The 23164-nt window shown below is 37.0% G+C and overlaps 3 protein-coding genes and 1 long non-coding RNA gene across 6 annotated transcripts in view; 2 read left to right on the plus strand and 2 right to left on the minus strand.

Annotated features, from left to right (window-relative positions):
• Nucleotides 1-6152, plus strand: part of doc2g (double C2-like domains, gamma) — a 41815-nt gene extending 35663 nt beyond the window's left edge. Inside the window, exons 9-12 of one of the 3 annotated variants that reach the window (XM_082187312.1) lie at nucleotides 24-105; nucleotides 1656-1752; nucleotides 4382-4537; nucleotides 4981-6152. In XM_082187312.1, coding sequence (XP_082043438.1) covers nucleotides 24-105; nucleotides 1656-1752; nucleotides 4382-4512 — 310 coding nt within the window. In that variant the 3' untranslated portion in view covers nucleotides 4513-4537; nucleotides 4981-6152. Of the gene's footprint in view, nucleotides 1-23; nucleotides 106-1655; nucleotides 1753-4381 lie in introns of all 3 variants that reach the window. The other 2 variants (XM_082187311.1, XM_082187313.1) reach the window with 2 other exon arrangements.
• A 105-nt stretch (nucleotides 6153-6257) lies between these two features.
• Nucleotides 6258-17106, minus strand: serping1 (serpin peptidase inhibitor, clade G (C1 inhibitor), member 1). The gene is made up of 12 exons (XM_082187306.1): nucleotides 16928-17106; nucleotides 16441-16504; nucleotides 14954-15045; nucleotides 14647-14695; nucleotides 10849-11125; nucleotides 10394-10738; nucleotides 9593-9799; nucleotides 9360-9503; nucleotides 8335-8538; nucleotides 8103-8242; nucleotides 7183-7405; nucleotides 6258-6694 (listed from the first exon to the last, which is right to left on the minus strand). Exons 1-12 carry the CDS (start codon nucleotides 17089-17091, stop codon nucleotides 6444-6446), a joined length of 2160 nt encoding a protein of 719 aa, XP_082043432.1. The 5' UTR covers nucleotides 17092-17106; the 3' UTR covers nucleotides 6258-6443.
• LOC309511944 lies at nucleotides 15907-20622 on the plus strand. Its single transcript, XR_014210829.1, has 4 exons — nucleotides 15907-16042; nucleotides 19683-19917; nucleotides 20232-20384; nucleotides 20501-20622. It is a non-coding gene; the product is annotated as an uncharacterized lncRNA (long non-coding RNA).
• Nucleotides 19018-23132, minus strand: igf3 (insulin-like growth factor 3). The gene is made up of 4 exons (XM_082187322.1): nucleotides 22586-23132; nucleotides 21541-21688; nucleotides 20515-20675; nucleotides 19018-19783 (listed from the first exon to the last, which is right to left on the minus strand). Exons 1-4 carry the CDS (start codon nucleotides 22652-22654, stop codon nucleotides 19553-19555), a joined length of 609 nt encoding a protein of 202 aa, XP_082043448.1. The 5' UTR covers nucleotides 22655-23132; the 3' UTR covers nucleotides 19018-19552.
• Between the last annotated feature and the right edge of the window lie 32 nt (nucleotides 23133-23164).

A 23164-nucleotide genomic window follows, 5' to 3' on the forward strand; every position in this document is an offset into this window, starting at 1 on the left:
TTCTGGTTATTTCTCTTTATCAGTATTTTGCAGCCTGACATGGGAAAAAAGTCAAAATACAAAACCTCAGTGAAGAAGAAGACTCTAAACCCAGAGTTTAACGAGGTCAGCTATTCCCATTAAAGGTGTAGTCACACAAAGCTGTATTAATTAATTATGAAAAAAGCTGATTCCTTTCTGTTTAAATTTTACTTCTGATGAACAATTTTTTTATTATTATTATTATTATTATTATTAATTTTAATTTTTTGCAGCAGTTGAGCATTGCAACGAGTCACAGGCGAATGCAGTGGCAAATGAGAGGCATTTAAATTCAATAGATTCTATTGGTCTTATGAGCAAGTTTAAATTAGTCTCGATTTTTCTTTTTAATCAAAATGAAGAATCGCAATTAAATTATCAGGGGAAAATACTTAACGAATTAGGATATTGTCGTAGCCATGCAGCCCTTTAGTCACTTTCGACTTTCTGTTCTATTCAGTTACATTCATATTCATGTGAACGTGGGTGAGTGGAAATGCAAGCACAAGTGAAGAAGTTTCTTCATTGGCTGCATACCAAATTTAAGTTTGATGAACTTTGACATATGGATTTGTATAGTCATAGATTGATCTCTTGACTCAAAACATAACTTAATAAAAACTTCAGCGTGGTTTGCAATTTTAAAGTAGAGTAGAGTAGAGTAGGCCTACTACAAAGTAGAGTAGCTGGTATATATGACCATTTGTAATTTATTATGTTTTGTTACTTATAGTTTTATGATTTATTTAAAAACAGAAGCCCTAGAATGTGACATCATGGGCCCTATCATACACCCGGCGCAATATAGCGTGCAATAACGCGACGCGAGTGTTTTGCTAGTTTCAGCCCGACGGAGTTATCATTTTCACGTACTGTGCCACGTTGTTTAAATAGCAAATGCATTTGCGCCTATTTGTGCGCCCATCGTCATTCTGGTCTGAAAACGAGGTGTGTTCAGGCGCATTGATGGTTATTGGCCCATTATGTTATTTAAAGAGCGCGTTAGTAATGTGCGCCTATAAGGCGGGTCCACAACGTACGTACACTCTGCTTATTACACACACACAGGGACGCGCAGCAGCGCACAAACATGCCAAATATTAAAAATAAAAGGATTACAATGTAAAAGATTATTATTGTGTACATAAAGATATGGTGGAATCCGGCTTGTCACGTAGATGGTCTGCTAGCGCACTTTTACCTCGCACACGAGTAGTTCCGTTTGCGCTCTGGAGACGCGTTCGGTCTTTCCACTATCAAATTCCGCCATGTAATTGGCGAATCCGCCATGGCGCGATCACAACTGGGATTTAAAAGGAATGGGAGATGAGACTCTGATTGGTTTATTGCATGTAAAGCCCAAAACACACCCATTACTAATTAAGAGAATATGGACAACCCTTTTAGACAATTTTTCCCGTCGTTAAACTAGCAAAAGTGGGTTCGGACACGCCCTACGCACTTTGCGCCGTGCGCTTTAGACCATGCGCTTAGATCGTTAAAATAGGGCCCCATATTGTTGCTCATAACTTTGCATGCTCAAAGCTTAATGTGACCACACCTTCACTTAATGTGAATATAGATGTTGTGATGTTTCCCTCTGCCAAAACTGATTAATGTCCTCTTTAACCCAGGAGTTTTCCTATGAACTCCCACATGATCAGCTCGCCAAGAAAACCCTGGAGATCTCAGTCTGGGACTATGACCTGGGCATGAGCAATGACTTCATAGGTGAGTTTTACAAGCAAAAATATGTTTGTTGACTTAAGTAGAACAGAAACAATTGTTTACGTACATTTATGAAAAATGCTGAAAGGATGATGAAAAAACCTTACCATTCAAATAACACCTGTTTGAATAAAAGAATATATGTTCACCTTAAAAGTTGTTGCGGGGCAATTCAAAATCTGAACGGGCCTGACTGGGCCAATAGAATTTTTTTTAGCCCTGATATATTGAAGAGCACAAGTAAATGTGACATTTATTAGAATGAGTTAATGTGAAGATTGTTTAAAGTTCATTAAGTTATTATTTTTAAAGGCTAATAAATGTTAAAATGTATTGCGTTCAATGATACTGTAATGCTGAATGGCTATAATTAATGGCTAATATAAAAAAAAAATTTTTTAAAAATTTCATAGAGATATCAGTAGCAGTATTGGTATCGATGATGCCTTCTTTCATAAAAAGATGCCATTAAACAAATATTTGAAATGTAGTCTCTGTCTTTAGATTGTTTCTACATTAATTTGGAGATTAAATGTGAAATTACAATAAAAAATATAGTAATAACTTTGTTAGGTGCGATTAATCACGATTATGTACAGAAAAATATGCGATTAATTTTCATTTACGTTGTAAAAATCATTAGTTATTAATTTAATTATTTAATTTGTGTGTGTTTGTGTGTATGTAAATGCAAACCGAGCATCAAGTCAAATTATTGTCTCTGGTATGGTCAAAATGCCACAGATGCCTTGGACAGAGCTTAAGATCTTTCCCTTAAGATGTGGCTGTTTTGATTCTTTGCTCTTGTAGAACTGAATGTTACAGCTTGTATGTCTCTCGTTTAAGCAGAATAAGAACAGATCTAAACCTGTATGACTTTTCCTTTAATGGAGCATCAGAGGAGTTTAGCAGGAATGTCCACTTTCCATCCAGGACTGTCAAGCTCCAAAAACAAACAAAAAAGGGGATAATAAAAGAACCATACGATAGCTTTCTGTGAGGAACAGACTGAATTATAAGTTGTTAAACACTGAAAGTGTCACTTGACAGCTGTGGTCTCTTCACTTTTAATGAAAGTGCAGCTCAGACATTCTGATATAAACTACTGCTTTTGTGCTCCACAAATACAGGTTTCGAAAGTCATGATGGGTGAGTAAATGATGACAGACCTTTTCATTTTTGGCTAAACTAACCCTTAATGAAAAGAAACAGAGGAAGAGTCAATAACAGAAAAGCTCTTGTGCTTTGTGTTGTGACGTGTTTATTTATGATTGAATGACACGTGTGCTCTGTAACAATCGGGACGGTGGGAGTAATTGATGTCAGTGGGATTGATTTAGAGGGGATGGCTGAGGAACGGATGGGGGGGGGGGGGGGGATTCAACAGAGAAGTGTGAAGAAATGAAGGGATGTGAATAAACGGATGGTTGTGAGAGACATCCAGGCATGAATGCACACGGTCTCGGATTGACATGTGCAATGAAGCATAGAATTTATTTAACATTTTCTTGGAACTTTTTTTTTTACACGCTCCTGTCTATTTCCTTTCTTTTTCTTTCATTCCCCATGGCGGGGATGTCATGCGTAGGGTTCATTTGTCATGACTTGCTCGTGGCCATGAACATGCGGTATTGATGCGAGGTGTGTGTGTTTGTGTAGGAGTGATCGAAGCGGGGCAAAATCTCAGTACGTGAGGGGCCTGATGAAATGAAACGCAGCTTGTGTCCAGGTTCAGCGAGTTCAGATATTAGACTGGGAGACACGCTGAAGTGTCTAGAACAAAGGTACTCAACTTCAGAAGCCAAGAGAGCCACAGTCAAACTACAACAGATGCAAAGCGTGTGTGTGTGTGTATATATGTACGTGTTTACTGGGCTTGATGCTTACTTTTTTCCCAAGGACCACATGTGCTGAGTTGAAAATTTTAGGACTAGCAATAAAAAAGGTGTCAAACAATGTGTTTTTACTTAATAAAGAGATACAAGGATATTCACAAGCAAAATTATTTCATTTATTAGAATATAAAAAGTACACTAGGTATCAAAATATTTCTGATTTAAACTATTTTAAATAATGTTCTTAGTCTTTCCTTCTTGTGACAGGGCAGTCCGAGACAGAACCTATAGGAGTTTACGTTGAATTAAATGCCGGATACATATAAAGTCACCAAAATACCAATAATAACCAGGGGGAAAAAACTTCTAGTATCATTGATACTATTATACTACACTATTAGATTTGTATTTTCTGTTTTTACTGTAATTATTTTTTTTTTTTTATCCATTTGTTGTGGTTTTGTCATTATTATTAATAATAATAATAATAATAATATGTCCATAATTTATTTTAATAAATGTTTTAATTTATTCGTTTGAGTTATTTTTGTACTTCTGAGTTATAATAAATGAAAATGAAAAATGTTGGTAACTAGCTGAAATAAAAAAAAGTTATATTTATTTCAGTTGGTTTATTTTATTTGAAGTAACGAAAATATTTTTTATGGTTTTAATTTTAGGTAATGATAATAATAATGTTAATATATTTATAAAATTAGTTAAAAGAACGATAGATAGATTTTTAGATAGATTTGGTATCTTATTGTTCTCTCTCTCTCTCTTTTTCTCTTTCTCAGGTGGAGTTGAATTGGGGATTAACGCAAAAGGAGACAGACTGAAACAGTGGTTTGAGTGTCTAAAATACAAAGGAAAGAAAGTGGAATACTGGCACACACTGACACAACAAGGAGCCGCTAGCAGTGACTAACACAGACGAGACAATTCCTTGATAAGTAATACAAAAACAATGAAGTAATAATGATAAATAAATGCAATAATGCTCTGTCTGATGATGATGACATTCAATGTTAATGCGTGAGAAAAAGCATAATAATCTATTGTACAGCTAAGTATCACATTCTTTTGTGATGAGAAAGAAGCAAGTGTGATCACAAGCCTGGATTGTGACGCACAAAGAATCGACCCCTTTTTCTGGTCTATACGTCACTTATGTGAAATCGTACTGTGTTGTGACTATGCCACAGGGGCTCATGCCATATTATAGTGTTATTGTTTATTACATGTAAAACGTGTAATAGCATCCTGGTGTTTGTTACAGTTGGTGGTGCCGTAATTTTGCACACTGTCAAAGCACAACACATCCAGCTGACTGTAAATGTCCTATGTGTATCTATGTATTTACCTTTTGTGATTTGTTACGTATGAACGTTTACAGTCTCTTCCAGCCCGCCAAAAACAAGATGCACAGGAAAAGCACAAGGGACCTTTAATGCAATGAAAGAAAATCTCTGGATTTAAACGATCACTCAAGAACTGCCGCAGATCTAAACGACAGTCACCTCAAAGATCTGCACAACGCGAATGTGTGTGCCTGTTGGTGCGTGTGTGTGTGTGTGTGTGTGTGAATGACCCAAGTCTATGTTTTTGTCTTTGTATGTAACTCTGTTGAATGTTTGTACAGTCTCCTACAAAAAAAGATTCGCTGATGCACAGACTTTATCGCTTTCTCTCCGGCGTCCTCTACTGGTTTAGAGGTCTAACTGCCAGGACAGTTCCAGTATGGAGGGTGAATCGCCTCTGGCAGGCCTCATGCACAACTGCACACCCCATTAGGGGTTAAATGAGCAATCAAACAAAGCCTTTGATGGACAAAATACCTGTCGAAGGATGTATTCAAAAGAGTCAGAACACAAAAAGTTAAGCAATTAAAGGATACACTTGCTTTGTAGTCCATCAGCTCTGTGAAACAATGCACGTTTCTTGCCATGCGTGGGAATTTCGGCTATAATTGTATCCCTGTGATTGCATTTATTAGCTATTAGATTCAAATCATTTACCACCCACCAGAATCTACTTTTCATCTGGTCTTGACATTTAATTGCACAACAACTTAATTCTGTCCTTCCATGGCTCTCTCCGCCATTCCTGACCTGGGGGTCTGCTTTTTTTAACAAGTGGGTTATCAAATGAATGGCCTAAACGGTGTATAATTATCAAATGTTATTATAAGCAGCTGCATGCCAAGTGAATGTCACATATGCTTTGATGGACCACCAATCTGCAGTGCTTATGTTTGTCCTAATATCTATCATCGAGCCCATCTAAGGGTATTTGTTTTTGCTCAGTGAACTGGGACAATCTAGGCTACCTTTGATGAAACAGCATGGCATTTAGATAATGGACTGGTACCACCTGCCAGCCAAGATGGGACTCCAGGGGGAGCGTTAATGAATGAGGGGTCAAACTGAAGGAGGATTATTCAAGTCTCACTCACTTGTCCTCATTGACCATCTGTGTGGAACATGTGATGTGACTGCCATCGTGTGTCCGTCTCTGTAACTGCGTCTCAGAAATAAATTGGTGCAACAGTGGCTGTTGGAAATGAGAGCGAGTTTTGTGCGTTTGAGTCCTAGAACCTTTCATTCATGCAGTGGATTTCTTGTCATGTAATGGAAAATGTTCCAAATAGAGTGAACAATATTAACCCATGAATGCATGATGTAAAGTACATCTTTAATGACAGAGATTCTGCATGCATTCTTATTCTATGCATAACATGATATTGTTACATTTGCATTTGTTTGTGATAAATGAATGAATGAATGTACAACAGAAAGTTTCAGTATTTTTTTTTTATGGCAGAACACTACTGTGATGTCTTTCTCTCTCTTTTTTTATTTATGGATCAATAATTCTTCCCATGAAAAGAGGAATGGCAGCCTCATCGTTCCACAGTATCAGAACGAAGGGCCGTAAAGCCGAGAATGTAGAGAAGGAGCGAGAATAAGAAATGCTTGTGGCTGCGGCGGCCTCCACTCCCTTCTCCGTGAGCGAGAAAAAAGCGCTATGACGAACATCTGAGATGAATGCTTCAGATTCATCCGGAAACATTCCACACAAGTTAGGATTTGAGAAGAGATCTGACAAACCTGAGGAGAGGAGAGGTGAGGAGAATTCTGTCATGATTTACTCATCCTCATTTTTTTTCATGGAAAACAAAATGAGAACTTTTATAGTATACATGCTTCCTATTTCCATACAATGACAGTTCATTGTTGTCAGGCTCCGAAAAGGACTAAAATGATCATAAACCTATGATAAAAGTGGTCCATTTGATTCCTGCACTATTCCAAGTTATCTGAAGCCAGATCATAGCTTTATGTGAGAAAGATTTTTTAGAAGATTTTCAGTGAATAACGACTTGTCAGGTTTCATTTCTGTCTTTTCCTCACACAAAGTTATCCTGTAGTGCATAATTTGATAATGATTATATTTTCGTTGTATGGAAAATAAAACTGTATATTTGTAAAAATGTCTCCTACTGAGAGGTTTGGAATGATATGAAGATGAGTAAATGATGACAGAATTTTTACATTCTAGCTTCAGCATTTTGGAGTAAATAAAGCGACATTCTTACCCAGATTCCTCAGTAAATCCTCCAGTGGTGTGGTCTCTGTCAGCTTAATTATAGGCAGTGTGACCTCAGCAGTTTGGATTGGCATTTTGTTCATCTCGGAAACCATTTCTTCAATAGTATTGTAGTTTATACTGTTCTCCATCAATAAGAAGTCCTTTTCTGACGATGTGGGCGGGAGCAGTATGTACAGGCTGTTTTTGCCTGTAAGAGGGAACTTTCCTACCTGGAGAGATAGTTCTGCAGTGTATGTGTTTGTATTTGTACAAATACAGTGCATAAGCTTGTTGTTCATTTTCAGGAAATTATGTACAATTTTATAAAAAAATTAAATAAATCATAATAAAAAATTAAATAATGTTTAAATAATGAATTATTTTTAATCATTTGTTATTTAGATTTTTATTATTTGTTTATTCATTTTTAATATATTTCATTACATAATTTAAATTTAAATTGTATTCTTAATTGTATTAATTTTTTATTTATCTATAGATGATTAAACTATACAAAGGAATATGGCGATTAGTGTAAAAACTGCCTTAACTAGCAGATATCATTCCAGCAAACCACACTAGTATCTAGTAAATTTTGTTTCTTTACTTAAGCAAATTTTTCAGAGAAAATGTAATCACTGAAATATTGAGCTTGATTGGGGCACTGATAAAGACTTCTCGATTAATCGATCTGACAGCACTAAGAAATATGACGCGGATCAAGCTGATCTTTTTTTAATAATATTTGTAAAATATGGTGAATGCAAAGAACGTTATTATTTTTGCATTATACACTAAACAAGGTAAATCTATAAAACAATGTGATTAAGTTCAGTATCATGTTAATAATATCAGGGATCAAGTCAAAGGGTCATAAATAGCACCGTTTCCTGAGAATGATCCTTGTGCATTCATTGCAATACTTACCTCAGCCTTTAAACTTTTCAAGTAGCTCATTTGAAGCCTGTATTTAGAGCTGTAGAGAGTCGAAACATCTTTGGCCTCATCAGAAAATGTAGTGAAATTGTCCCGTTTCTTTGTGGACTCAAATAGTGTCTTCCATTTACCTGTAAAGCACAAAGAAACACTAACACAGTCTCATAAAAAAGAAATAGGTAAAGTATTCAGAAGCCGGAATAGTGTCAGTTTACTCACTTACCATTAAAGTAGACGGCATTTAACAGAACAAATGAAGTTGAGGGATCCACCTCTTTAATTAACTCAGTGATTTTCTTGTTTGTCTTATCTTCCACCCATTTATTGATGAGCTTCACGTTTAGATCGCTGTCATTGGTCAGCTTCTGTGGAATGGCATCATAGAACTCCAGTGATTGGTTGATAAAAGCTTCTCCCAACTGTAGCTCTATAAGGAAATAAAACTTTTCAGGGCTATGGACATGACAAACATGCAGCTATGCTATGACTTCCTGCACTATTATATTATGAAGTATTCAAATGAAGTCCAGAATAAGTGATTCTGATTTAACTACTGCATTGCTGTAATTGAAGCATCACCCTAGAAGACCCTAGCGAAAAAGTTGTTCACTTACTTGTAATTTAAAGTATATTTGGTACCACTATTTTACAGTTTCCTTGTTACATGTAGTTATAACTATAAATTAAGCATAATTTGTGCAACTAACCCTAATCCTAAACCTATTCTACTTTAAAGTACACGTATTTTGATGTTGACTAAAGCACATGTAAAGTATTTGATTTTAATATTTGATATGTATTACATTTTTTATGTATTAAATAGTTACTAATAATAATACTACTAATTGTAATAGTAATAGTAATTACAATAATACATAAATACCAATACATGACATACAAGTTACAAGAAAAATTACATTAAAGTATATTTTAGTTTACCATAAATAAAGTGCGGTGTAGCATGTTTCATAGACAATAGAATTATGTAAAATGTAAAGATTTATTTAAGTCCTACTTAAGCGGGTCAACAAAACTCTTAAGTTTAACTAATTGCATTGAATATAAATGTAAACTATAATACTATATATTGTACATTTTCATTGTACATAACATGCAATTAAGTGTCAGAAAACATTACATTCAGTTTGCACTTAAGAAATATTATTTCTTTAAAAGTCTGCTAAAGTATACTACTTTTTCACAAGGAGAGGGCTTATCTTAACCTATTAGTATATGTTCTGTGTCTACCTGGGGAATAATACATGGCAGAGGCCATTTTCAGCGAGTCCTTTATCACTTGTTTCAGATTCTTTATTTCAGAATGCGAGCAGGAGAATTTTGGAGGAAGCTTGAGAGTATCTTCCAAATGTGTCCTGGTCTCAGCTCGAGCACCTTGCAAAGAGGGCAAGAGAAAGAAGAGGCTCAGCAGGTCAACAAAGTACAATGTGTAGCCTTTTGTTGACTATGACGTTCATTCTTACCCAAAAGCAAGTTATAAAGAGCTACAGCAATGCTGACTGGGGAGAAGATCAAGTTGGTTTTGGGTTCTGAACCTTTAAGATTGCTGTACACAGAGGTGGAGAATTCTCTGAGTGATTCCTGCACGACTGCCCTCCCTGATCTGCTGTCTGGATCCAAACAGGCCTCCCATGGGTCGGTGTGGCCAAGGCAGGGCGGTGGAGGAGGGGCTAAAAATTAAACAGTGGGAAAGGGTTACCTTGATGAGAAAAACAAGTGATTTCATTCCAAAAGGATGTGATTTAAGATATAAAAATAACTTTTATGTGAATTCCAACCTAAACGCTCTGCTCTGAAACTCATGTTGTATGCAAGCATAAATTATAAACAGATATTCTTATATAACATCTATTTTAACTCATTATACTTTTTAACTAACTACATAACTTATTTTTTAACTCCTAAATAGTAAGAATAATATTAAAGCGCACAAAAATAAACTAATTTTAAAAATGAGAAAATGAATTTATTTATAAATTAAGTAAAATGTAAGAAAAATAAAACATTTTTATAAATGTTCTTAATTAAATAATTTCTTTATTCCTAAATAAAATTTAAGAATAATGTTAAAACAGAATTTAAACACATTATATTAAAAAAAATACTTAAAAAAAATTTAGTATGTAAGAATATTAAAACTGACATAATTTATAAATAAAATTTATTTTTAAATTAAATTATTTAATTTCAAATAAAATGCAAGAATAATATTTAAACAGACAGAATTTATAAATATTTTTTAAATAAGTGTCTAAATGGAGTACGTTGCACTTCCAGCTCCACAAACAGGATCTTAGGTGAATCTGTTATGACACACTGGTACATCCCAGCGTCTTCCTCTCTGGCCTGACTAATTTTAATCGCCCAGTCTTGTTCGTCAGGCCTGGTGTCCCAGAAAACTCTCTGAGGTGTCAGGTCTCTCTCTCCTTGGCTGTCTGTGTCTTTGTCAGGCTTGAGAAGCACCACTTCTTCTTCTTTCTCTCGTTTCCAGACAACAGGGGGTGATTTCGTTTCTCTGGAAGAGAGAAATTTGGCAACCTGGCATGGAAGCGTGGCATCATTCTTAGCTTCTACTTTGATGACCCGCCATTCCTGAACAACTGGGGGCGCTGAGAAGAAGAAAAAAAGAGTTTAGTTTATTAATTGACTTCTGAGATTAAAAGTCATCAATGAGATGATGTTTGACAAGCTCTCTTCACTGTTAAGAAAACCTTCTAACCTTCCACGCGTATCGTGAATGTTCTGCTCAACCTCACACGATCCTCTCCTTTATAGCCTTCCTGCACACACTTGTACTGTCCACTGCCAGTGGTATTTAGGCTTCTGAGGTTCAAGATGTGACTCTTCTCCTCTAGTATGTGCTGCTCCTGTGTCTGATCAGACGTGAAGCTCCAGGTGTATGTAGAGTCAACCAGTGTAGGAGCGTCGTCAGGAAGACAAGGAAGGGAAATACTGGAGTTTAGCAGGACAGAGATGTCGCAGGTACACAGGAAAAGCTGAAGAAAGGGGAGATTGTAAAAGCACCATTACTGTATGATAAAAGTGGTTGTTAATAAAAATTAAAATAAACTTTTGTGATATATGTGAAGCCAATAAGGAACAGGCTGAAATTGTAATAATTTTCCATTGAATAAAGTCAAGCTAGTTTGTAAAAACAGGAGGGTGAGTAAATTACAAGTTCATTTTATTTCATAGGGGATATAGAATTCAGAAACCCTTGTTAGCGACACCGGTGGCCGTTAAGTGAACTGCAGCCAGCAACTTACTGCTCGTGCTCGCCTCGCAGTCTCGCGCACACGTGAAGAGACTGAAGTAAACGTGATTCAAGGCCCCGATATACTAACTGCGAAGTAATTTTTCGTTCTCCACTTAGAAGTAAAAAGAAGTTGGAAATACTTTTGCAGCGATAAACCTCCCGACGCCGGCCACGCTGCTGAGAGCTGATGACTTCTCTCAATAACAAAATAATCACAACAAAATGACAGCGTGATCATCTAATCAAAGCGATGTGTTGATATGTTTGCACCAGCTCTGCAATTTACTGCCATCATGTCGACAGATGAGGTAATTCAAATTACACTATTAGTTTGACAATAAAGTATAGGTTTTTAGACTAGCCTATATAGATTTGGCTATTAATCCCTTTTCTTTGCATGACACATTGGCGCTACAGTCTTTCGGGATTATCCTCAACATTAAGGATTCGTCTCTTGTGTAGATCGTTTCCCTCTCGGAAGCGCGCGTAAATGTAACATTGATTTTCCCGGCAAAAACGTCCCGATTCCTTCACAATTCACATAATAATTAGTCTACACATGCTTTCACAGACAACATAGAATGCCGGGGAAGGTCTCGTTTTTTTATGTTTCGTTACAAGCTTTTCACACATTGGCAATAAAAAAGCGTTACATGAAATGTTTTCGCACCGCGGGAACTGGGAATGATTTTAGTTATGCCTTTTGGGGGGACTAAAATTGGGTCCTGATTCAGAGTATGGTCTAACCCGGCACAATAGGAACTACCAGTAGGCGCGTTTCCATTTACAGATTTGCGCAAAACGTTTGCGATTTTTTTCTAAATGTTGACAAAAAACTAATGCGAAATGACGGCGTTTCCATTAAAGGACAAGTTCGGTATTTTACACTTAAAGCCCTGTTTTCAGATCGTTTCTGATGAAATACAATGGTTAAGATTGAAATTTGGACAAATGCTGCTGGCCCGAGAATTTTCGGTTTCTGTGGTAGCACCCAATATAAATAAATATATACTCCCGATAAATGGGAGTTTTTGCGAAATTGACGTGTTTCCATTGGGCGTATTTTCAATTCGCAATTTCAATTCGCAATTTTAAGGGTAATGGAAACGCGGCTAGTGACGTGTATTGGCCGAAAAATGCGAAACATCGGCACCCATCATTTTTAAAAAGCCATGTTAACACGTTTATATAGCCTATGTTCTCCAAGAACATGGAAACAGCAGATGGTCCGACGCCAAAGTCCAACTAACGTTACTTCTCAACCTTTACTGAGGAAATCGAATGTGACTTTGAAGGGACCAACCGAAACATGATTATATTTCTGCTCTGCTAGAAACATTGGGCATCAACCACATACAACGCTATAATACTTTTTCATATAAAGTTTACTTTCTTTGTTTAACAGTTCTATCCAATAATAACACATTAGATGACTGTTCAACAGATCGAATACCAATGAAGACGGAGAATGGAAGCGCTGTGTGCTGAGGCTTTGCCGCTCTGCACCTTCAAAATAAAAGTCCCGCACAACAACCAGAGCGGCGGGACGTAAGTGATGGCATAGGAAGTCTATGGCGCTATACCCCTCAAAATCCACTTTTCTCAGGATATAATTTTTTGTCTAGTAATTTGAATGTTGTTTTCGAAAGGGGATGCAAAGAAATTACACATTGCTTGGTGTTAGATTTTTTAGAGTAACTTATTTGCTTTAAAAAGTCTTTCAAAATGTCAATGACGTCATACACATCGTACGACCAGAGATACTGCTTCACGGCAATCCTTCAGTCACTTTGGTGCTTTCGCGCTCTGCACTTTCTTTTCTCTCGAGGCATCGACAACACAGCTGACACAGGTAAATACACGTTCTAGAAGAGTTTTTGTTTTGTTTGTTTCTGGTCCCGCTTCTGATGCCACGATGCCATCAAGCAGTATCTCTGGTCGTAATCAGTCCTTCACTGACCAATCAGTGTTCATTAGCAGGGCAACAACAACTCAACCTGTAAGAAATCGAAAGGACATAAGTACTCGTTCATTCAACTTTCGACCTATAACCCATGTTGAACTTGCAAAACCTACAATCAAATCTGAGATTTCTCAACGGCAATCGGGTGAAAGAGACAAATTTAGCCATCTAGCCCCATTGACTCCCATTCATTTTGCACTCATGGCGAGCGCCCCCAGTGGAACTCTGATTGGAACTACAACCAATAGGACTTAATAGGGCGTTGGAGTGAACAGGCTCTCCGTAGACGGGCTTTGGTTCCAGTCCAAAATTGTCATGTCCTTCACTCGCTATCTTCCCTCCGTCTCGTTCACTCGGATGTACGTCATTGCTTACGTTGCACGAGTGCCCACTACTGGCGGAAACTGCAATGTGCTGAATTGGAACGTCCAATGCCCTTGATCACTTAGAATCAGCTATGGAGTTGATTTATTTTTTACATTTTTATTTTTTTTTTATAATTTGTTTAATTCAGCATCCAAATGTATATAGGGTTGTTTTAAATAAAAAAAATACCTAATTAATATATCATAGAGTTGTTTGTTGTGGTGGTGATTAGACGAGATTTGTGGTGACGTCACAATCGTACTGCATTGTGGGACATATAGGTGCCTGAAGTGTACATATGAAGTAGACTCGCTCCCTCGGTCAAAATCGAGGGAACGAGGGTCTGTCCATATAAACTTCCCTCGTCCATTTCACGAAGTGGAACTCACTTCAAAATGGCGGCAGGGATTCCCCCGAGGGGAAGTGCTTAGGGAAGTTCGCAAGTGCGTGTCTAAAAGTGGACTAGAACACAGCCCAAGAAAACGGCCCTTGGGGAAAATTTTGTTCTCAGGGGACCGCCCAGATGGCTAGTACCTATAACTGAGTTCCTATAACTACTCTGTGATCCTTTCAAGTAACGAAAATGTTTCTCATGTTTTTAGTTTTAGTTAACTAGCCTAGGCTACTATAATAACCCTGGCTGGAAGAAGCGCGTGGACAAAGCTAGATCTGAAATAGAATGCGACGGTACGCAACGAGAATCTCGATTAATCCGATATCATATTATGATGGGATGATCCTACTGGCTTTTGAAGTTTTGCAGTGAGCAGCTCCCGCCCGGTATAGACCAAGCAACCAACAACTGATTCATTAAATATTAAAAATAGTCACTTGTTTAATCACAATTTATTAAACAAAAAAACATGGAAACATTTAATTGTTCTAATAAAAAAAATACTGAGTAAAAGTCCTCATCTCTGTCATTTACTTACACCTGCACAGAGCAACAGGAGGATGCGGTACATAGTGTTGGATTCTGTCCTGGAGAGAAAAGAAAAACAATTCTGCAATTTAAAGACTCACACATTTAATGTTCACCATGCCTACATATGTCTCAGAAACATTCACAATATCTCTGAATAACCTTACAAGTAAGAACAGAGCATGTCCAAACAGTTTTTATTCATAATAAATGTACAATATATATATTAGTAATTGCTAATATAAATGTATTGTAAGAAAAGGGAAAATAAATATAAAGCAAAATTTCTTTGTAAGCAATAAAGAAAAACAACTTACGCAGATATACTTTCAAATGGAAGAAGCTTCAAGCCCATGAAATGTCTGTCTGTTTGGCAGATCTGTCTAGTCCACTTGCTGTTTTCTTCCCACTGATAATTGATAAATCATTACACAGATGTTTGCTAACATGTTGATTCTGTATTTACATAGATCCCAGATCAAAATCTGACTGATTTACGGAAAATCACATGTCCAAAGTCTCTTTAACAGATAAAATAAATAAAAGTGGGCCATGTTTAAACAGCTAATGTAGAACAGTCAGTTGTTTATTGCATTAGCTCTAAACAATCAAATCCGAAAACACCATGATATTGTTGTTTGCGCAGAGCATTGTAAATATATTTTCTTAGATAGGATACATTTATGTGACTTTCTTAGCTTTTTCTCAGTCTCAGAATGGTTTTTGGCCTATAAAAGGACCTTGAGAGTTAATTTCTCCTTTTTATTTGCTCACAAGGTTAAGATTTTTCAGTCAGTTTAGTCTATTTACATGCTTTGACTTTTCCTGTGGAGCTAGGTGGTGACATGAATAGATTGTTAAAATGCTAATTAATTCAAATGTTTCAGACCAATGTTTTCAGGTAAAAATCTGCCATGTGTCTGAAAAGTTTTCTCAAAGTCATGAACATTTGTATTCCTTTTCTTGCGGTTTCTTTCTTCAAATACCATTTCACCAGTGCTAATGATTATTAAATGCATTTCTGATAGAAACGTTGTCAACTTAGAGCAACAAAAATAGGCAATATTGCCCAGTCATTTTTTTCAAGAGCTAAAAGGGCATGTTTATCCTGACCACAGTGGCCCGGAGATTTGGTCCGTCTCCAGAACGGGAGAGTGAGCGCTGTTATCAGACTCTGACGCAGAAGGGAAAACTGAGTATTGTGATGTGAATGTTTTTCTTATCTAAGACTGAAGCAGCTGTAAGTTTGTTTCAGCGTTATAAAACCATCTCCACCTCGCACATCTGAAAATAAAAAATGTGATGCTGATATCGCAAAATGGTCAAGGCCTGGGAAACACATTTATTGAAATACTACTCCGATGGTTACAGGTTTCAGCCTCTTCCTGACAAATCAAGAGTGATCTGTACATGATATATTTATTTTAAAGTAGGCTAATACTTTTATTCAGCAAGGATGAATTAAATTGGTCAAGCAGTTAGCGCTATAAGTCAAATAAATGCTTTTTGTTCATCAAAGAATCATGGAAAAATATATATATTTACTAACATTGATACTAAGAAATGTTTTGTGAGCATCAATTCATCATATAATGATTTCTGAATGATCAAAATCTGAAAGATGCTGAAAATTAAGCTGTCATGACAGGATCAATTATGTCTTAAAATATTTTTTTTATAGAAAACAGTTATTTTAAATTGTAATAATATTTCACAATATTGCTGTTTTCACTATATTATTAATCAAATACATGCATCCTTGGTGAACATAAGAGACTTCTATTAAAAGCATTATACATCTTACCAACCTCAAACTTTTGACCAGTAGTGTAAGGGACCAGTTCAGCTCCAGAAGACTGGTAGATCTCCTGCTGTAATCAGTGGTGATGATTTTCAAGACACAAATGATGTCAGAGCTCTTAGATTATGAAAATCTCTTTGATATGCAAATAAGAAACAACTTCATACAGTGATAAACTAAACAGACAGCATGTCACTGTTACTTAATGATAACTTATACATACATATTAAATGTACAGTTATACATTTAGCAGATGATGTGTGCAAATAGAGAGAGAGAGAGAGAGAGAGAGAGAGTGTGTGTGTGTGTGTGTGTGTGTGTGTGTGTGTGTGTGTGTGTGTGTGTGTGTGTGTGTGTGTGTGTGTGTGTGTGTGTGTGTGTGTGTGTGTGTGTGTGTGTGTGTGTGTGTGTGTGTGTGTGTGTGTGTGTGTGTGTGTGTGTGTGTGTGTGTGTAGCTGTGCTGTGTCTTAAAAGGCTGCAGATATGTCACCTGTGAAACTCCAGATAAACTCGAGCACCCCTCTTATCGCTCAAGGGCAGAGGAAGTGTGTTTTCAGCTGGACAAACCTCATAAAACGATACATGACCAACTTTGTATCTCTGCAGGGTTACATTTAATTGAGTTACTCTCTTTAATGTATTTACATGCATCATCTCCTGCGCATGAAAAATCGGGGGATAATTCCAGTATTTTCCTGTATTTATCTGTTATGACATTGTAAAAGCTGATTTTAGGATTTCTCTTAAATCATTAGGTGTGATCGACTTGAACGCAGATCAGTCCGTGTATAAACTCAACAGTACTGCAAAAAGCGATTAGAGAGAAGACCGCTCTGTTTGCTTTCGAGTCTCTCCCGCAGTACTTTTATGTCATACACCAATCGGTCTGCACAGCGCCACTTCAAGTCGAACACACCTAATGATGTGCCTGAAGCCGAATACTATGTTCAGAAAATTATGCATTCTACGGAGCCCCTAAAGGGACATGGTGATGGAAAAAATATATTTCAATGCTTTTGCATTCTCTCGCAATTATATAGATGGGTAATTATATTATATTTGCAGGCATCAGGAGCTGCCATCAATATTCAGGGTATTAAAATCGCTTTTGAATGCTAGCTCGCTTTTTACATTATTATTCATGCAAGGCCAGTAGTTGGCGATCTAAAGAAAAACTTTGCGCCTACTATAGACTGCACACACATGCGCATGACATCACCGGTTTCACAAATTCATGTTTTTTGTAGTTTACACAGACAGTAACGGTATCACTTTCTAAAACTTGAACTTTGAAACCTGATTTTAAAAATGTGCGTTTTCAGGCCCCCAAAACGCCGGTGTCGTGTAAATGAACGACCAAAATGCATAAAAAGTTTAGCCTTTTTTAAAACCTTTTTTAGCTGAAAACGGTGTCTTCTAACCGCCCCCTTAGACTTGCTCTAAACAGATTATTCTTAGACTTAAAGAAAGTGTTATAAAACTAAAATTATTTTTCTTAATATAAATATTCTAATTGTACAATTACAGTTGGCACATATATTTCTTATACTACAAGATGGCAAATTTATAGTAGACTGGGAGTAAAAACACTCACAGTTCCCTTTATATTACTTAAACATGTAATACCACCAAAAACCCAAATGCAATATTAGTGTTTTAAGCCAAAGACTTTAGATATACAAAGACGGTGCATTCAAATTACTATGAATGGGAGAAAGTGCAATAGTGGAATAAGTCCCACTTTCTAAATAAAAGAGCCAATTGCCATTTGGTAAAGTCATCACATTTAATTCAAAGACGACCGCCGAGTGAAATGACTTGCCTTAAAGGGACTTTGTTTAAACATCTTTTTTTTTGCCCTGTCCTTGTTCTTCTTGCTTGTTTAACTCTCTTATTGTTGCTGTGTGCTGCTCTCCTGCAATGTCAAAAATGCCTCTGACTGCACTCTTACTAAAGACCTTTGTGAAGAACATCCAAGTCATAACACCAAACTGCACCAATGCATACCAAAAAGAAACGTATTCCATGTTTAGAGAGTGATAACACACCAAGGCTGTGATGATTTTATTTATTCACCATAATGTTCTTTTCTTAGAGGTCATTGGGACGATGTCTAGTAATCTAGAAAAACCTTAGAAACACGCAGCTTTCAGGATTCTACAGTTCTCTCTAAGATCTAGGGCCTCATTTGTAAAATGCTGCATAGAAAGCTCAGAGAACAAACGTACGCACAAAAAAACATGCATACGCCTCTCTTCCAGAAGTGAAATTTATAAATCGCAAAAGATCTTGAAATTGTGCGCAGCTGAATGTTTTCAGTTCTCCACCTTGTAAACACTGCCTAATTAATGTCATTAACATAAAGCACCAGTCTACGGTTTTTTACATCAAACACCGTTTTTATGAATATGAACATTGGTGTGGATTTTAGCGTACGCACACTTTAAGATTAAATCTGTGCGTACACACGTTTTATAAATGAGGCTCCTGGAATCTGTCTTAGTGCATTGTTAAACTGAAGCTGATTAGAGTGTGTTGGGAAATGATGGCCATTAAAAAATATTGCCATAAAACGAAAAGAATGTTCTCACAATATTTTTTTAATTAAAGTTTCTTTCCAAATCTGCTTTCATTTGGATATTTCACAAGTATTAGAAAAACCTAATCATACAGTAATATACTGACCATAAATAAACCATAAAAAACATTTAAGAAAATATATTCACTGATATCAGTAATCTTTCATAAAAACGTCACATTTACATTCAAAATGACTTAAGCCATCAGTGTTCCCATATTGAGTCTTTCAAGTCTAAGAGTAGCACACAAACTCTTTCAACTTGCACTTTCAACTTGCTTTGAACTCATTTACCCCAAACCAGAAGTCAATGCCTAGGAGGGAAGCTGAAAACAAAATGAAAAAATACAATTCAACAAATGTGAAACTAGTACAAGCCATGTTCAAACACACACACCACTCTTCACTTTCATGGCATCTTGCCTTCTAGTTTCTCTTAAATAGTCCTCAGTTTATACTTCTGCAAGGACGGAAAAGTCTTTCTTAGAAAAGGAAGATGATTCATAGAGTCCACGCAGATCCCAAAAAGAGCCATGACTATCGGATGTGGGGGATAAATGTTGGTCTTGATGTCATTCTCTCAGTGGAAGGATGTTGGTGTGTTGAACGGGGTCGGTTGAGTGTGTTGGTGTTTAGTAATACTGCATCTCTGTTGTTCCACCGGTAGAGCGTCTGCTCTCTGAGTCTATGAGACGCAGCTTCCTCATCTCTCTTCATCCCTGCAAGCTTCTGGTATCGCCGCTGAAACAACAGCCAAAACTGATCTTCCTGCAACAAACAAAAAGGAATTGTGTATAATTTTCATGGAATTTGCTGGGTTTCAAAGTTGCAAGGTTTTACTTTGCTGAAACAATTGGCAATATTAATACATGTGAGTTTCTTTCTTCCATACAACACAAAAGGTACACATTTTAATTATATCTTTAACACTTTTCTTAAATGTAATCAAAATAAATGAGGACTGGTTATCAAGCTCCAGTCCAGAATAAAAAAAAAAAATGTCTATAAGGTATCATATCGTGATGATAACCCTCAATCGAACTTTAATGATGGACTTAAGATAACATGAACAATTTAAATTACTTTAATTTAATGGGCAAGAGTGACCACTGACCAGTATATTTTTTTTAAATGTGTCCTTTTCACAGAAGAAAGTAAGTCAAATAGGCTAGTGAGTAAACAACAATATTAATTTTTCAACTATTTCTCTAACCAGAAGTCTTCAACCCTGGTCCTGGCAACCCACTGTCCTGCAGAGTTTAGTTCCAACCTCAAACCTTCAAACACCTGAAGCAGCAAATCAAGGTCTTCAGGATCGCTTGAAAATATGCATTCAGGTGAGCTGAAGCAAGTTGGAAATAAACTTAAGGTAGGCGAGTCTTCAGTCTTCTATAGGCTTTTGTATGCCTTTGTAAGCTTGGAGAAGAGGTCTTCAACCCTGCTCCTGAAGACTGTCTTGCAAAGTTTTTTTTTAACTGTCTATAGAGTTGAAGTCTCACCAAAGTCTGCTGCGGGGATGCAGGGACGTCGCGGCGCACCCTCTTGGGTTTGGCACAGTATGACTCCAAATGCTGGAGGTCACATCCCCGCACGCAACACTGCTCGACGATCCCTTTCCCACGAGAGCGAGGACCGCCGCTACGAGCTGCTCCAGGTTTGCCTAACCACCAACAGACACAGAGGAACATTTTAAAGGTTTTAATGCCAGTCATGTTTATAAGAGTTAGTTGTAACTGTTAAAATGGGGTGAACACATACACTACCAATCAGTTGCTTGGGGTCAGTACTTTTCTTTTGAAAGAAATGAATTATTTTACTCAGCAAATACGACAAATGGATGACAGTAAAGACTTCTATTTTTAAATTTCTGTATCAAATCAATTCTTTATTTTATTGAACTTTCACCTACAATTAGGAGTGAAAAGTCATTGACAAACAATACCAATTTTTGTGAAATTATTGAAATAAGAGTCACTGAGACCGTGTCATAATGTTATTTTTGAGAAAAGGAGTGAATGAGAACGAGAAACGTATCAAGGTGGCCTTGGATATGGAACAGGGTGAAAGGGCCTCAGTTAGTAGAAATAAAAAAATGTTTATTTCAACAACGGCAAATCAAGAGTACATGTGGGTGTGGTAAATTGTATTGTCATTAATGGGGTGTTTTATATCAATAACTATAACTTCAGGCCACCCACAACAGAAGACAGTTACTGTTTGCTATTGGTTGTTAGGGTGATTTGCATCAGCACCATAATGATAAGGGCTTGACTTGATACCACTGTCTGTATCTTCAGGGCAAGGCCACTTTTAATACGCTGATATTCACTGGTATGAATATGATGTTGTGAGTGAGATTAAAGATTTAGAGACATGCAAGTTACTTCTATATCACTGTGTCCTCACCAAACGGTTTGTCCTTTGACCCACATGATCATCACACACATCTTTGAAAACATTAGTTTCTGCAGTATCCAAATACAGGACATCAGAAATATAAGATGAAGATTGTAGGTGACTCTGACCTCTGTAAAAGCCGCGCTCTCCACACACAAACTCCAGGTCAGCGACTAGTTCCCGTCCACAGCGTGCTTTGGCCGCTTCGCCAGCGTCTGGCAGAATCAGGACGCAGTACAGGGAGTAGAGAACGCACACACTTCGCCAGCTGGGCACCTGCTTCAACAGGAACAACAAACTCTCAGCCAGCTGCATCTTATCAGAGGGATGTACTCCTTTTTGTCAAAGCAATGAATACAAGTCGTGATGCATTTTTTTCTGCAAATCATACTGAATTGAGAGCATGTACTAAAAGTCACAATGGCAGTGCCCTGAAAGTTATAATTGCCCTGAAGAACCTTTAACATTCATGGAAATGGTTCTTTCAAGCACTGTTCACTGAAAGGTTCTTCGGGGAACCAAAAGTGGTTCTTCTATGGCATTGCTGTGAAGCCCCCCCCTTTTGGAACCTTTATATTTAAGATCGTAGAAGAACCAATTTGGGTTCCCCAAAGAACCTTTTAGTCAACATTTGAATAACCTTTTTCCACTATAAAGAACTTTTTGTACAATAGTTCCATGGTTGTAAAAGGTTCTTCATGGAACCATTGATGCCAATTTATTTTTAAGTCTACACAAAAATCTGCTGACTCAGAAAATGACTTTGCAAAAGCATTAATCGTCTTGACCTTTTGATACGATGACATGCATTGCGGATCTATTTTTTCCTACAACCCACACGACAAAGCAACGTCATAATAGCTCCCTAACATGAAAACCTGCATTGGAGGCAGTAATTGTTGGTCACAAAAGGTAATTTGAGTCATCTATGCAAACTAGTCATTTAGCACAAAAAAAGAGGAAAGTTATTTTGACCAGCTTTTATGGATTCTTACCGTCAGTGGAGTCTTTCTAAACATCTCGAAACAAAAAAGCAGCATGATGTGGTCTTTTCCCCCTAAATTCTACATCCAGATAACATGCAACAGGTGTAATGGTCTTTAATTTGAAAGCCTGATCCTGGTGCATCCCGTTGCAATATGTGTTTCTAGGTAAGTGCATGAAGAGTCTTACCTTCAGCATGAATCCTCTTAGAATCTGAAGGCGTCTGGGATGACAGGCTGGAAGTCCGTCGGATGGCATGTCTATTTTTTTATGTTTGGTCTCTAAAGAGCTACTGACGTTCTTACTCTGGTGTGCTCTTATAGGAGGACCAGGAGGGGACGGGCCAACAGCACACACCCGCACACATCCTAGCCTTTCCCACTACACACAGACGACACATAATCGCAAAGCTTGTCTTTTTCTGAAGCATGAAACTACAAAAGAAATCTGATAAATAAACAACAGAAAATCTAAATGGACGTATCTATCAGAACATTTATAGCTAAGTAATGTAAAAGGGAGGTGGTGCATGAATTTATCTGACAGATATTGTCCCTTTAGAGATCCTTCATTATGTGTAGACATATATAACTTTGAATTGTCATCATTATCTTATAGAACGCCGGTTTAGAGATTCCCTGCAGTATGACATTGAAATCCATCTTAAGAGTGACGACAACAGAGAAAGAAGTTATCACAAGTATATCTCAGCAAGAAGCCGGTTAAGTGATTTTGGAGTGTGTGGGCTTCAACTGAAATGATAAAACA

The sequence above is a fragment of the Leuciscus leuciscus genome, assembly GCF_965113295.1.
Source record: "Leuciscus leuciscus genome assembly, chromosome: 13".
Taxonomy (NCBI): Eukaryota; Metazoa; Chordata; class Actinopteri; order Cypriniformes; family Leuciscidae; genus Leuciscus; species Leuciscus leuciscus.